The sequence below is a fragment of the Pongo abelii genome, chromosome 1 (assembly GCF_028885655.2).
Source record: "Pongo abelii isolate AG06213 chromosome 1, NHGRI_mPonAbe1-v2.0_pri, whole genome shotgun sequence".
Taxonomy (NCBI): Eukaryota; Metazoa; Chordata; class Mammalia; order Primates; family Hominidae; genus Pongo; species Pongo abelii.
Window position 1 is genome coordinate 72975997 of NC_071985.2, and position 14942 is coordinate 72990938.

The 14942-nt window shown below is 40.5% G+C and overlaps 1 protein-coding gene across 3 annotated transcripts in view; it reads left to right on the forward strand.

Annotated features, from left to right (window-relative positions):
- The window catches only part of ASTN1 (astrotactin 1), a 314886-nt gene that overhangs the window by 198750 nt on the left and 101194 nt on the right, over nucleotides 1-14942 (forward strand). For all 3 annotated transcript variants that reach the window (XM_054524823.2, XM_054524812.2, XM_024236699.3), the window contains exon 9: nucleotides 11266-11340. In XM_054524823.2, the coding sequence (XP_054380798.1) occupies nucleotides 11266-11340 (75 nt within the window). The remainder of the gene's footprint in view (nucleotides 1-11265; nucleotides 11341-14942) is intronic.

Genomic DNA, 14942 nt, shown 5'->3' on the forward strand with positions numbered 1-14942 from the left:
CAACAAAACCCGAGCCATGGTGAGACTGTCTTGGGGTGATTTGTGTGGGAGACTGCAGGCTCAGTGTTGGTCAGCGAAGGACCCTGCTCTCAGCATGCTCTTTCTGCCTGACTGCTTTCAGTGTCTGCAGCAGCTGCTAGCAGGGTGAGAGAGGAGGAAGAGAGCAGTCGTGAGTCTCACCAGCCATCTGACTCCCTACCCACAAAGAAAATGCTGCAGCTGTGACATATCTGTGTTTGTGAGTGTGTGTGTCACATGTACACAACCACATTTGTGTATGTGTGCATAGATGGGGGCATCTGTACCTGTAGATGCATTTCTGAATGTAGGAAAATCTCAATACTGCATAATACTGTTTTCATGGAACTGTTGATCCTCAGAAGTAGAAATGATTGACAGTTTTCAAAAACAAATGTGCATCTCATATAATTGTAATGAGATTTGGGATATCTTAATTCATTAATAAAGGGGACAGGAAGGAACTCAATAGGCTTCACCTCTCATTATCCAGAAATTTAAAAAACTGGGTTCCAATGAATTCTTAGGCTGGATTGCAATTTCTGTTTCTATGGTAATTATATTATACAGAATACCAAACTCATCTATAAAGATCAGCTAAGGTGTGAATGTATACATGTTAGGTCAGCAATTCCCAACCTATTGTGTGCTTTAGACTCATCCACCTAATATTTTAAAAATATTGATGTTTGACCCAACCCTAGATTGGTGAAACAAGAGCCATCAAAATTTGAGGACCAGTTTACCCATATGTTGGGTGAATCTGATGTACCAAAGTTTGAGAACAATTCTGCTTATGAAGGATGTCATGATAAATGAGATTTTTAATGAGAGAATATTTATAAAGGAAGACAGGTAAGTGACTCTAATACAACACGGTGTATGCTAACATTGCCCCATGAAAACACAGGCAAGGGGACAGGTAATTCTTTCTATGCACTACAGATAACTTCTGCTCCACCCACTACTTTATACCCAGAGGCCAGTGAGGGACAAGCTAAGCTGATGCCCAGTGAACAGCCCTGTATGTAGACCCAATGCTGCCTTTGTATGTTTTCTCCAACAGCTTTATGCCCATGATGGGGAGAAGAGCAGAGAAAGGTGTGGGAGAAATCCCAGGATATGTGCTCCATGACAATCCTCCCCTCTGCCCCTTACTAGCAGTGTGACCTTGGGCAACTAACGTGACCTTGATGAACCCTTATTCACCTTTGCCACTTGGGGATAATAACACAGCTGTAGAGTTCTCTAGGTAGCTGTGAAATGACACATGGGCAGCACCGAGCAGAGTACCTGCCTGGCTTGTGAAAATGCACAATAAATGGCAGCTGCTATTACCAGCTTTTTCTGACCCACTCAAGATTTCTTCCCTTTGCCTTATACAATTCTTGATCCCAAAATATACAGGGAAACTACAGTTCTCTGGGCTAAGCTTCCTCATGTGGGGACAGATGAACTCTGCCTCTGCCTTCTATGATGACCCTTAAATCAAAGGAGCAGCTGGCCCTTCTCCCTCTAAGTCAGGTGCTGGGAGTCAAGGTATGAATGCCTCCTGAATAACTGGGGCCCATGAGAGTGCCCCTCACTTTCTTATTCTCTGACTTGATTTTTGTTGGCTAAAAGACTGAGTGTGATGACAAAAAGTTCAAGTGTGAACACTACATTTATGTTTACATGTGTGTACATGTGTATTTGTCTTTATTGCCATGTTTTGGGGCAAGGTTGTATCCTTGAGTTTCCAAATCTAGAAGAAAAGGTACAACATTTTGCTCACTATTACCAGTTTCAAAATCATTTGATAAATCTATAAAATTTCTTTTCAGGCTTGGTGCGGTGGCTCACACCTGTAATCCCAGCACTTTGGGAGGCCAAGGCAGGCGGATCACAAGGTCAGGAGTTCAAGACCAACCTGACCAATATAGTGAAACCCTGTCTCTACTAAAAAGTACAAAAATTAGCTGGGCCTGGTGGCGGGCACCTGTAATCCCAGCTACTTGGGAGGCTGAGGCAGGAGAATCGCTTGAACCCAGGAGGCAGAGGTTGTAGTGAGTCGAGATCGCGACACTGCAGTCCAGCCTGGGTGACAGAGCGAGACTCCATCTCAAAAAAAAAAAAATTCTTTTCAACATTTAGAATCAAAATTCATATTAATGTGTGTATAATAACAGTTAATATTTATTAAAAATTGACTGCATCCCAAGGTTATTGAAAGTTATTTGCACATATTAAAAAAGTATTCAACCCTATGCAGTTGATGAGGTAGACAATATTATTATCCCTAATTTATAGTTGAGAAAATAGAGCCACAGAAGGAAGGGATCATGTCAGTTTTTTATTGCTCTATCTTTAAATGATATAATTTATATAAAGCACCTGTGTGCACATATACATTAAAATATAGAATGAAAGCTACCCAAAATAATGATTAAAAATTAATAACCAAAGATTATCAAGAATTTGAAATTTATTTATACATGGTGTTCAACAATATCATGTTTTTTTGGCGTATACTGTACTTCAGGATTCCCATTATACATGTGAAGAAGTTGAGGATCTGTGGTGCTCTTATTTGCCTGAGGACATAGGAGCAAAGGGGAGTTTGCACTGGTAACTTCCATGGAGGGCCCTTCTTATATCCCATTGCCTATGAAATGCCAGGAGCGGGCTGGGATGGCAGCACTCTAGTCAGGAGTGGAAACTGTTCATGCCTAATTACTGGAAGGAGGCCTGAGTAATAGGCATGGGCAGGCAGGCAGGTGGATGTGGTGGTGAAAGCTTTGTGTCTTGATTACCTCTGTTTTCTCAGTTATTGAGGAAGCACATCATGTGCTGAGGGAGAAGATGGGGGAGGAGGTGTCAGAGGTTTGAGAGAAAGAAGGTATGAAAAGGTGATCTAGAGAAAGGGAGAGTGAATGAACGAGGAAAATGTAGTTTGATCACTGGGCAGTATTCAAGAGCCCACTTGAGGTTAGCGGTCAGGGATTTTAAATGAAACTGATCAGTGTGGTGGCCAACTGCATTCATCTGTGCAAACACAGAAATGGAGCCACAGGGTCGTTGAGTTTAACCAGTGTTGGAGTGTTTCAGACAAGTATGATGAAGTGGTGGAGGAGCGTGGGAGTTGAGGTTACATGAAAGGGAATGATTACAATAATGGATGACATAATTTAATGTGAAAAAGAAGGAAGAACATACACGAGGTGGGTGAAGGTCAGAAAAACAGTGGTAGAATGAATAAATTCTAAGCATCCAGGAGGTAGAAAATTGTTGTGGCATTAGAAACAATAAGTTGGGAAAGTAGGAGATGATGCTTAGATATTGGGATTCTTGAAATTGAGACCAGGGAGGGGTTGCAGATATTGGTTATCTAGGACATGACCATGGGAAAAGGAGGGTAGAGATAGGATCATTAGAGGAGAAAGGTCAAAGAGCTGAGTGACTTGATCTTAGTGAATATTTAAGTTACCAAAAATTATGGAGAAGTGTTGGGAGAGGACAGTGATCCAGGATCTGAAATGAGGAGGGAAGATGGGGGCAGAGCAGTATAGGTATGACTGTAGCAAGGAGGGAAGTGGATAGGGCACTCTCATGGCATGAATTAATGAACTTATCCAAGGTCACACAGATAGTAAGTGGTAGAGCCAGGCTTTAAACCTACTCAGTCTGGCTCCCGCACCTACACGAACTACTCTTCCAATTACTGACAAGTGTGTTATTTTTCCGTATAAAAAATTATAAATAAGTTTGTTTTCTACTAATAGACATTAAATAGTACAATCATATCAATATTTAATTTTTCTTTGCATGAGATTTATATGGTAAAAGATAACATGAGTTTGAGGCCAAGCATGGTGGCTCACAGCTGTAATCCCAGCACTTTGGAGAGCACAGGCAGGAAGATTGCTTGAGTCTAGGAATTAGAGGCTACAGTGAACTATAATTGCACCACTGCATTTCGGCATGGGTGACAGAGTGAGATCCTGTCTCTAAAAAAATTAAAAATTTTAAAAAAAGTAGTAGTTCATTTAGCAACTGTAGGCACTCTTTTATCACCATTTTATTTTATTCATTGAAACACTTCAACACTGGTTAAACTCAACAACCATGTGGCTCCCTATCTGTGTTTCCACAAATGACTGCAGCTGGCCACCACACTGATCGGTCTCATTTAATATCCCTGACCGCTAACCTCATGTGGACTCTGAATACTGCTGGCTGATCAACATGTAATAACTCAAGGCACCATTTTATCTTCATTTTACAGATGAAAGTACAGTTGTGTACCACATAATGACATTTTAGTCAACAATGGACCACATGTACAACAGTGTTCCCATGAAATTGTAACACTGTATTTTTGCTGTACCTTTTCTATGTTTAGAAGCATAAATATTTACCATTGTATTATAATTACCTATAGTATTCAGTATAGTAACATACTGTACAAGCTCATAGCCTAGGAGCAATAGGTTATACTATATAGCCTAGGTGTCTAGTAGGCTATACTATCTAGGTTTGTGTAAATGCGCTATAATTACACAATGACAAAATCACTTAATGATGCATTTTTCAGAATATATCCTCATCATTGAGCAACTCATGATTGTACTGAGATTAGGGAAATCAAAGGACTTATCTGAGGTCATATAATTCAATGATTGCCTCATCCAGGGCTTAGATTCAGCTCTGTCTAACCCTCAACCTCATTTGCAATACAGTGGAGCTCTTTCTTGAGCACCTGCTATGTAATGGTACTACTGTGCGCACTGTGGGTATAGTAGTCATGATGACAAGGTCCTTTACATCTGGTGAGCAGAAAATAGTCACTAAATATTTATAAAGGAAAGTGCAGGGTGCCATGAGAGAATATAACAAGGAAATATAACCTAGTCTAGGAGTGCCAGGGAAGGCCTATTTTAGGAAGTCATTTTTCAGTTAGACCTTAAGAATAGTATAAGTTGTCCAAGTAAATAGCAGTTGAGGGACAAGGGATATGTCGGGGGTGGTATTCCAGGTAGAGAAACATCTGCAAAGGCCTCAAGCCTTATAGCATCCTTTGTAAACTTTAGGCATCATTATTCGTCATTATTCTTACTAACTTCTAATAAAGCCGCAGGTTTACCAGATAATCTAGGGATTGGTCGTTCCAAGTACTTATTTTTCCCAGAACTAGTAATGATTGTGAAGATAGTGACATGTAATAATCTCCCCATCTTATCATTAGGATAAATTGAGGCATGTGATGGTTCAGCCAACTGCATAGCAGAAAAATTCATTTTTGCCATTTTTCTCTTCACCCTTCTCCTGTATATATTGCAAACTGCCTTTCTCCAGAAGCACTGTTAAAATGAGCCTCTATTCTCTCTTTGTTTCATTACACCCTTCTTGTGATTTATTTACCTAGTTTAGAAAAGGAATGTTTAAATGTTCTCACATTACATATAAATATAATATCCCATACTGAGACCCCAAAGTGCTATGAGTAGCTGGTCAGAAACTTTGAGACCATGCTTCTACCAGAAACTCAGCCAAATGTGGGCCAGAGGCAGGCTTGAAAGGATGTGCTTTCATTTAACTGTGGACAAATATTTCATTTGTAAAATGTTCCTTTTATGACAGGTAGAATAACATGTAAGTCCGGAAAAAGCTTATAGTTTCTCAAAGCCCGTAATGAAATGCCCTATTCATCACTGCTTCTGAATGAAACATCCCATCTATGCTGGACTATATCAAAGAGAATACACACACACACACACACACGCACACACACACACACACACATACACACACCCCGTACCCACATTCATATATACACAGATACATATATACATACATATATTCTCTCTCACTCTGCTTATCTCCCTACTTTTCCTTCTTTCTTGCTTTCTTTTATCTATCTATCTATCTATCTATCTATCTATCTATCTATCTACCTACCTACCTATCTATCTACCTACCTACCTACCTATCTCTATTTCTCCTCCGTATCCCTGGATGGCAAGTCTTATACAAGGAGGCCTATCACCAGACATGCTGGCCAACAGCTTCTGAGCTCTGTTTCCAAGTGCCACAGTTAGGTGGAAAGCTGGGACTAGCACTTAATCAAAAAGTGAATTTAAAGTACCCTTGTTAAGGCAAGAGTAGTCCCTTGCTGCACTGAGATAGCCCATATGAAGGGAGCATCCAGTCAGGCTGGTCACGCAGGGTCTTTACTCACTCACTAGGTTACAGAGTGAAAGAAATGCCCAAGCTATCAGCATGAAGGACAAGCATCAAGTCAAGTCAAGGCCACAGCCAACCTCTGGCCCAACACATCACCCAGACTAAGGGAAAAATCCCTGCAAAAGTGGATATGTCCTAAAGGGGAGGAGAGAGAATTGGGAGAGAAACCAAAAACTTGAAAATTGCCAGTGCTTAGAGAAGACTCTGAATAGACTGTGGGTATTGTGTGAGACAGGAGGAAGAAAGAAAAGGCAAATAAAAGATTACCACTAGTTCTCAGCATATGCGTTTGCATGTGTGCCTGCTGGCTGCTGTGCATCCATTACAATGGGCTCCTTTGTGGCACAGGCTATGTTCCTGCATGGGCATGGGTCTGCGGTGCTTCGTGTGATGTGCCTGAATGGAAGCCACCTGTAGCTGCCCACATGGGACGACAATCATCAGGGTCTTTATTTGTTAGAATGAAGATCTAAACAAACAAACAAACAAACAAAAATGCTCTATTCTGACTAAAAAGATGTGGGTGGTTTGCCCTGCACTGAGAGAATATTGGAGACCACATATCGAAGTGGATACGAGAGACTGAAAGTTCCTTCCAATGGCAGGGTTCAACCTTCTGCCCCACATCTGACCTGACACCATCCATGGGCTCCTCGATGGCTTAGAGCCCTTTCCACAAAACGAATATTGGCACAGTCTGCTCAATAATAATGCTGCTCACTTCTAATTGAGGCAACACTCTTACCATTGCAAGCAGACAGAAGCTGAGGCTTGCCACTCACTCTCCTTTCCAGCTCCAACCCAGAAAACCAGATAGGAGTTGCTGTCTCTTTAGAAGCCTCTGCTTACCCGGCCGAGAGATTGGTCCAGGTTGCTCATCTGACTCAGAATATGTCAGGCAGTTCTCCCACAGATTATTTTATTTCCTAATGAGGAGACAAAGTGTTTATTCTGTGGCCCATACGGCTAGGGGCCATCTCCACCATGTGTCTTAGCTGTTTGGAATGAAGTCCATAGTCTGAGAAACAGAGCAAAGGGAGGCGAGGGACACATAGAAGGGCCTTTAGACCCTGCTTGCAGGCATCTCAGAGGCAACTTCCATTTAAACCTGGATACAAGACTTCATGATAGGCTTTTTTGGGGGGAGTATTTTCTTACTTTCACTTGCACTCAAAGAGCCCAAATACAGAGGACTTTCCTCTTTCAGTGGATCTCAAGTAAGTCCGTTTCAAAGCGTTATGAGTGATTTTACGTCCAGCTCTTCATTACTTTGCCCCCGCCTTTTCCTGTATGGCCATCTGTGGCTTTCTACTTGTGTGCACCAAGCTCCCCTGCTAGACCCTCCACTGTCATTCCATGCACTGCCAACACCAGCCTTCTCTGCACCCAGGATGGAGACTCTACCACTAGCCATTACCACTTAGCTTATTTCCTAAAAACCCCTTCCTTTTCCCTTTTAACATTCTCAGTGGTTTGTCTGGGTCTATATGTGTTTCTTCACAAAGACCTTAGATTCCTTTGAGGGCAAGAATCTCTTTATCCCAATTCCTATTGCCTAATATCACAGTTCACACACAATAGGCCTCCACAAATATTTGCTAAATAAATCAAGTAAGATTTCTCGTCTCTCTGGCAGATCATTCTGGACTAGAGGGAAGAAATTAAGTAAATTCCCCTTTATTCCTTTGCTGGTGCAATTTGCTACTCGCTGACTTCTCTTGCCGTTTCACAATATGCTCTTCCCTGCTCTTTGTGTTTAATGTCAATGCTGTAGAGTTAGTTGCCCAGTGAAGTGACCACTGGGTGGGAAGTGGGAGGTGGGAGGTGGGAGGTGGGGTGTCGGGGCTTTGGCCTTTCCATACTCACGTTGCCTCCTCTCCAGCCTATGTGAAGACATCTACAATCTGAGTTAAAGCCTGGCATTGGCATTGCATTTGCACCTTAGGGCAAGACACTTCTTCCTCTACTGAAATTTGGGAACCACTCCTTATTATAGTATTTATATTTGATGCATGTAATTGATCAATTTAACTTATTTAACAAATGATTCTATGTGTGGCACTCACTAAATGCCACACACTGTTCTAGGCACTTTAATTACATTAGCTAGTTCCTCCTCATAACAACTTTGTCAAATAAATACAGTTGTTACCATCAGCCTCATTTTACAGATGAGGATATGGGGTTACAGAATGATGAAGGAACTTGCCCAAAGTCACACAGTGATTGGTGGCTAAGCTGGCGTTTGAAATAGGCAGGCTAACTCCAGAATCCATGTCCTAAAACCACTGTGCCCTGCTGCCTTTAAATATGATCAGGATGGGGTCTACACTACACTCCTGCCTCTAAATGTGATCAGGGTGGGGTCTACACTGCACTCCTGCCTCTAAATGTGATCAGGGTGGGATCTGCACTGCACTTCTCTACATCCTTCCAATTTGAGTTGATATTCTTAATTTTCAGGCCCCTCAAGAGCAGGAGGTCTCCTTGACCTAAACTACTTAGCAACACTGGATGTGTGCTTAATAGATATGTCCAAGCTCATTGCTTCCTTAACTTTGGCTTTGGCTTGAATACAGGTTTATTTGTGTCATTCTGCATAGCTAATTGTTCACATAGTATTTAATGCCAGTCATTTGGCTCCTGAAAATATATTTTCAAACAACCTAGGAACTATGCCAACAATTAACTATAATTACACATTGTATCAGTTTTGAGTGCTAGAAATGGCTGGAAGGCAAAATGTATGTTATTTAAAACGTTAAACTGACGGTAAATAAAATATGATCCTGCCCAAAATAGAGATAAATAAAATTGCACGTCCCCCTTTTTTTATTGCCCTTTCTAGGTGTCTGGGATTATAGGGAACATTTTTTTCTTGGGATTTCTAGACTTTTTCTTGAATTAACAGATATTTTTAGCTGTGCATAAACCACCTTTTTCTGTTCAGCAAAAAAGAATCAAATTCAAACCCTACTCTGTGGGTTCACCTACAATGATGAACAAACATAAAAAACACCTGGGGAGGGGCCTTTTATTTGATGCAAGAGTTATTCACAGTATACTGTTTGGATACTTTATGGAGCCAATTCTTGCCTCTAGGTATTTCCAAATTGAATCCCAGGAATAATGCATTTATAAATAGTAAGCTTAAATAATGAATACATTCATCCTAGCCACTTCCTTATATAGTTCCAATGGCTTTCCCTTGAAACAAATAAAGACTCTGGGTAATTAATTTGTTAACTTGTTGGGTTAAGTTGGTGATTTCCAACACTGTCAATATTTTGTAACAAATATTTTTAACCCCTTTTATTATGTGTAAATAAAATTTATAAAAAATGAAACCTGTATATACAAAATTTTAACAAATATAGTGTCTCAATATTAATTAAGGGAGAAAATAAGAATAATTTATAATGATATAACTGTTAATATTTAATAATATCTTCCTATGCTAATTATAATAAGTATTTTAATGCTCCATTACAATAAAATAAATAATAAATTTGATAGACATTTGTACCTAGTACAGATTCACCATAATATAATATGTAATATAATATGCAATACTGTATTATGATATGTGTGAGAGCAATACAGACTGATACACATGTGCTGTATTGGTGATTCAAAGTGATTATACAATGTGTAACCTCCCCTCAAATTATAAAGTAGTTATGGACCTAGAAAATTCACTGTGTATTGAAACTGTACTTCGTGCTTATATGTCAATGGAATTAGCATCTATGCTCAAACCATTAGAAGCGGGTTTTCAAAACTTAAATAAATGTCTTGCATGACATTCAAAAGCTTGTAGGACATGGGAAAATTTTTGTTCTGCAGAACTGTCCTGAGCAATGCACTATTTTAGCCATCCTAGCCCCACCTTCTAAAGGGCAATAATGACCTTCAGTCATTGTGTCGTTGAAGAACAACTGCCATACATTTATCAAAATGCCCTCTATGGGGTGATACCCTCTGCATTGAAAACCACTAGATTAACTCCTAGTATTAGAATTAGCTCCAAATAATAATTATAATTTATTCTCCTGACTTTTTGTAGTCCTTGAAAACAAAAGGAATGTCTACAGTAAAATTGTCAATAATTGGGTTCATTATGAGACTGTAAGTTGCACAAGTGTAAGGGCTAAATCCACCTAGTGTGTGCAATAGCTCAGTACTCACAAGATCTGGGCTTTGCTAAGTCTTGCTTTAATAATTAAATAATGGGCTTAGAGATCTGGGTTAGTGAAAAGATACACACTATTTAAAAGAAATAGTCTTGTTACTTTCTAATACATGTGACAATACCTAGATGTTCACTAGAAGGAATTACAGTTAAAAAATATTTGCAAACATGATTTCAATTGTTTCTGTTTGAGTGAGTGACATTAAAATGTTTGAAGATGTCTGAAACCTATCAAAGACCCAGAATCCTCTTGTCATTTTGAATAAGAAAAGAAAACATGTTGAATATCCTGTATGAGCTGCAGTCTTTGGCCTAAGAGGTCTGCTTAATCTTCACAATGGTCTGTTAGGTAGCTATCATTTATTGACCCTATAGGAAATTAGGACTGGCAAGCAAATTATCTGTCCATGGTCAGACAGTTGATTCAACGTGAGAATGAGATTTGAATCCAGAACTGTCTGATTCCCAAGAAATCACGCTGCTCTTCTTAAGGGAGATCAAGCTAGGTTTCTGTGAATCTACATCTAAAGGACCACGAATTATGAATATGTGAGGTCTATCTTCATATAATTTTACTCTATATGTAGTTCCAATTGTCATGGCTATTAAATTCCATTTTCCTAGTAGTTCAGTGATTTTTACATTTATCGTGTTCTTCGTCAGGTCCCAGGATTCAAGGTCATGTGTGAGCTCATATTAGTGAGCTTCTTGAGGGCAGGGGCTATGCCCTGGATGGCTGGGCGTCTACCACCTAGCACTGTGCCTGGTACAAAGTGGGTGTTCAGTGAGTATTTGCTGAGTTGAATTTAATTGAATGATGTTTCTTCTTTTAGGCCATGGCCTTACACAATATTTCAGCGAGGCTTTGACCTGGTTTTGGGAGAGCAGCCCTCTGATAAAATATTTAGGTAAGTGATTGTCTAGGGACTTGCTTATGTATGTCTGCAAACCCTGTGTTCCGCTTCCCCCGAACTTACTTTCCTAGTGGTAAAGTATAAAATGGGAAACACCTTGAGTTGTCAAGGCCACCTGCTAACAAAAGTGTTTGCCCCCAGTCATGCCCAGGGACAACATGGAGGACTTGGAGGTCAGACAGATTCTGTTTGGGCCCTGGCTTCCTTCTTTGCCAGCTCTGGGAACCTCACTAATTTACTCAACCTCTTGAAGCCTCCAGATTCTGCATTTGTTAAATGAGGCTATATTACATGCCTGGCTGTGTTATTGTGAGGGATATATGAGATAATGCAGGGAAAGTCCCTGGCACAGAAACTGGCACAGAGTAGGCAATTAATGTCAGTTTCTGCCTCTCCATTTTGCATCTAATTTGCACCTTCCTCATAGAGTCTTAAGTTGTTCAAAATGAATCTCTCCCACCCCTGCCTTCCCCTTTTCTAAACTCTACCTCATTATTATTTTCTTTTACCTACTACTTTGCTGATCAAATTGGATGCTTCTACTCCCTCCCAAATTTCTACCTACATACCTGGGAATAGCATGTATTAGAAAGGTCCACAGCAGAGGAATAATTTGAGTGTCAGCCAGGAAGGATTCAATTATCATAAAGTTTAATTCATACTAGGTCTTAGCTGGAACAGTTTATTTCCAAAATAAGATCTTACCATCCATTCATTTTGTCAATCTATCATTCACTTAACATACATTTGCTGAGTTCCTTCTAAGTGCTTGGCTTGGCAGTATGGGCATGAATACATGTCCCTCCTTGAGTAAGTCCTCTAGTAGAGGAAGTGAGTAGTCCTGCATAAGCGGCTGATGAATTCAGCTACTGCATGCCTTTTCTGGACAAATGGTGAGCAGCGTAGGACAAATGGAAGACTTGCATCCATATAGTTTGCTGAGTCTCACTTCTTCACTGCCACCTTTCCAAGCCCCTTCCCAGACCATCCCTGTCAGCCATTCCTGGCCTAGGTGTTAATTTTTGCTCCTGCATTTGCCTCCTAGAGCTCACTCTTTTGCAAAGCTTCTACTGCTCCTCCTGTAGCTCGAGGTGGACTCAGCTTAGCCATAGCAGTGTTCTCTTAGGCATGCTCCTAGCTAGAGTGCGGATTCACAGAACCACTTCCTCAGAGGGCTTTCCTTTGTCCTTTTCTTTCCTGAGTGTCTGTCCCAGGGAAGTCTGGGTCATGCTAATGGCGTTGGCTACAGGCTGCTTTTGAGGATTTGTGCTGCAAGATATGTCAGCTCCATTCCTTGGACTGTGACATGGGCATTAAAACTTTCCAACAAGGATTTATCATTCGGCTGACTTTTTCTTTCTTTTTCCTATTGCTGATCTTCCAGGACTTCAAAGGGTGATAAAGATAAGGCAGATGAGGAGCCTAGTGGAATCTGGCTGATTGACATGGATAAGTTCCCCATTCCCTAAAAGTCAGAAACTAACAGTTTGAAAACAAGGGCCTTAAGAAAATTGCTATTCAAGCAAAACCTGCACAAAAACTGTTTCTATCCACACAAGCACGATTTATGTTGTTTTCAAAGTTGCTGGCTGCCAACTGGATGTTTTATCCAAGCACTATAGAGGGTGCCAATTGTGTGGTTTGACCCATGAGGTCAGATATCTCAGGAGCCAGTTGGTTAATCAATAAGTGATTAAGAATTTTTATCCCTAATATGGAAATAACTAGCCTCTCAAATGAAAGCAATGGGTCACAATCTGTTTATTTTAGGTACCAGGAACTTTAATCGAAACCACTCTGGCATCCAAGTAAACCACCTACCAACGACCACTCTAAAAAATTATATGACCTCGTCAATGACTGTAATTGGCTACTTATTTGCTACTATGCTCACTCATGATTTAGTGTCCTGTTGAATTCCAAGCTCCTGAACATCTCTCTGGACTCTGAAATAGAGTTTAAATTCCGCCATTTAAATCTTTTTACTATTGAATGCCAACATACAATTTCCTCTAAATGAGCCACTCTTCTTCCAGAGAACCTTTTGTTCTTAGTTGAATCTGTTTTCTAAGTGATCCAATATCCACAATAAATTGAATATCTCCCACTCTGCTCATTTGCTCATACCCTTTCCTCTAGCAAGAATGCACATTTTTCTCGTAATATAAATGCTACCAGTTTTTATGGTCCAGATCAAGTCTCCACCAAACTCAGCATCTATTGAACACCTACTATTTCAAGGTACTGTTTCGGATGCTGCAGATATAACCAAACAAATATGACCAAGGTAGTCTCTGACTTCAAGCATTTACAGTCTCATCCAAAAAGCAATCTCCAAACCTGGCTGTCTATGAGAGTCCCCAGTGTGCTTTAAAAATGACTGACGATCATACCCAGAGCAAACCAATTAATTCATAAGTTCTGGAAGGTGTGGCGAGGGCATGAGTGTTTTTTAAAACGCACTATGGTGATTCTAACCTGAAGCCAGGATTGAAGAATATTGCTCTAAAATGTCTCCAATCCACTGTACCAAGCTGCAATGACTTTACCCTGCAAATGCCTATAATATACTGATTTTAATATGTATTTGTCAATTATTTTGTTTAATATTTATTTTTCAGCTGCCTATTTTTCCCCAATGAAATGATGTTCTTCTTGAGGGAAGGAATGGTATCTTATATCACTTTAAATATTTAACATCCAACATACAATTTTGAACACAGCAGGCCTTCAATAGATATATGTAGATAATCATTTCAGGCATTTCCTAAAAACTTGAACCCAGAGTAAGAAAAGACCTTGATGTTCAACCTAACCTTGATAATCTGCAATCCCAAATAACTTGGGAAGGGCCTAAACTAGACTCAAAGGATCTAAGAGGACCCTGAACCTACCAACTGAATCTTCCCACCAAACCCATTCCAGTGTCCAAAAAGTCCTTTCCACTGTGGTTAGGCTCACTCCTTTCCACTGGACTGTGGGGGTAGGGATTGGTACAGACCAAATTGATCCCACAGAGACCTTCCCTCAAAGTGAGTGCCTGCATCCTTTGGAACTATTCCTTGTCCTGGAATAGCCTGCTCTGAGGAAGCGTGGAGATGCCAGGTCAAGAGCAATTGATCCGTTTCCTCACGTTCCATTTAATGGCAAGCCATGGTGAGACCACAGCCTTGTTCTGTGCAGCACTCTCTGGTGAGTGTTTGCCTCTGGACAGGAATTTCTAGCTCTAGTTGAACACAGGGCTGTGTGCAGGACTCAGTGCACAGCTGAGCCATCAACTGCCCTGGTCAGCACCAGCTGTCTCCAGAGAAGGCCCGAGTTGGGAAAGCATTCTAGATGCTCACCCAGCTTCTCTTGGGTAGCTTTTTGAAGTTGTTCCTGCCAAATCTGCATGAATGAGGGACAGATGAGATTTTAGGACACAGCTTTTCTCTGACAGTTTGTTCTATATTTGGTTTTTGGAGTTACTCAGTAGATTTTGCAGATGAAAGAAAACTTTAGAATTCCGTAGGCCTGAGCCAGCATGAACTAGAAAGCTGCTGGGATCCATACCTGAGAATCAGACCAATCCCAATTTTTCCCATTTACAGAGGGTG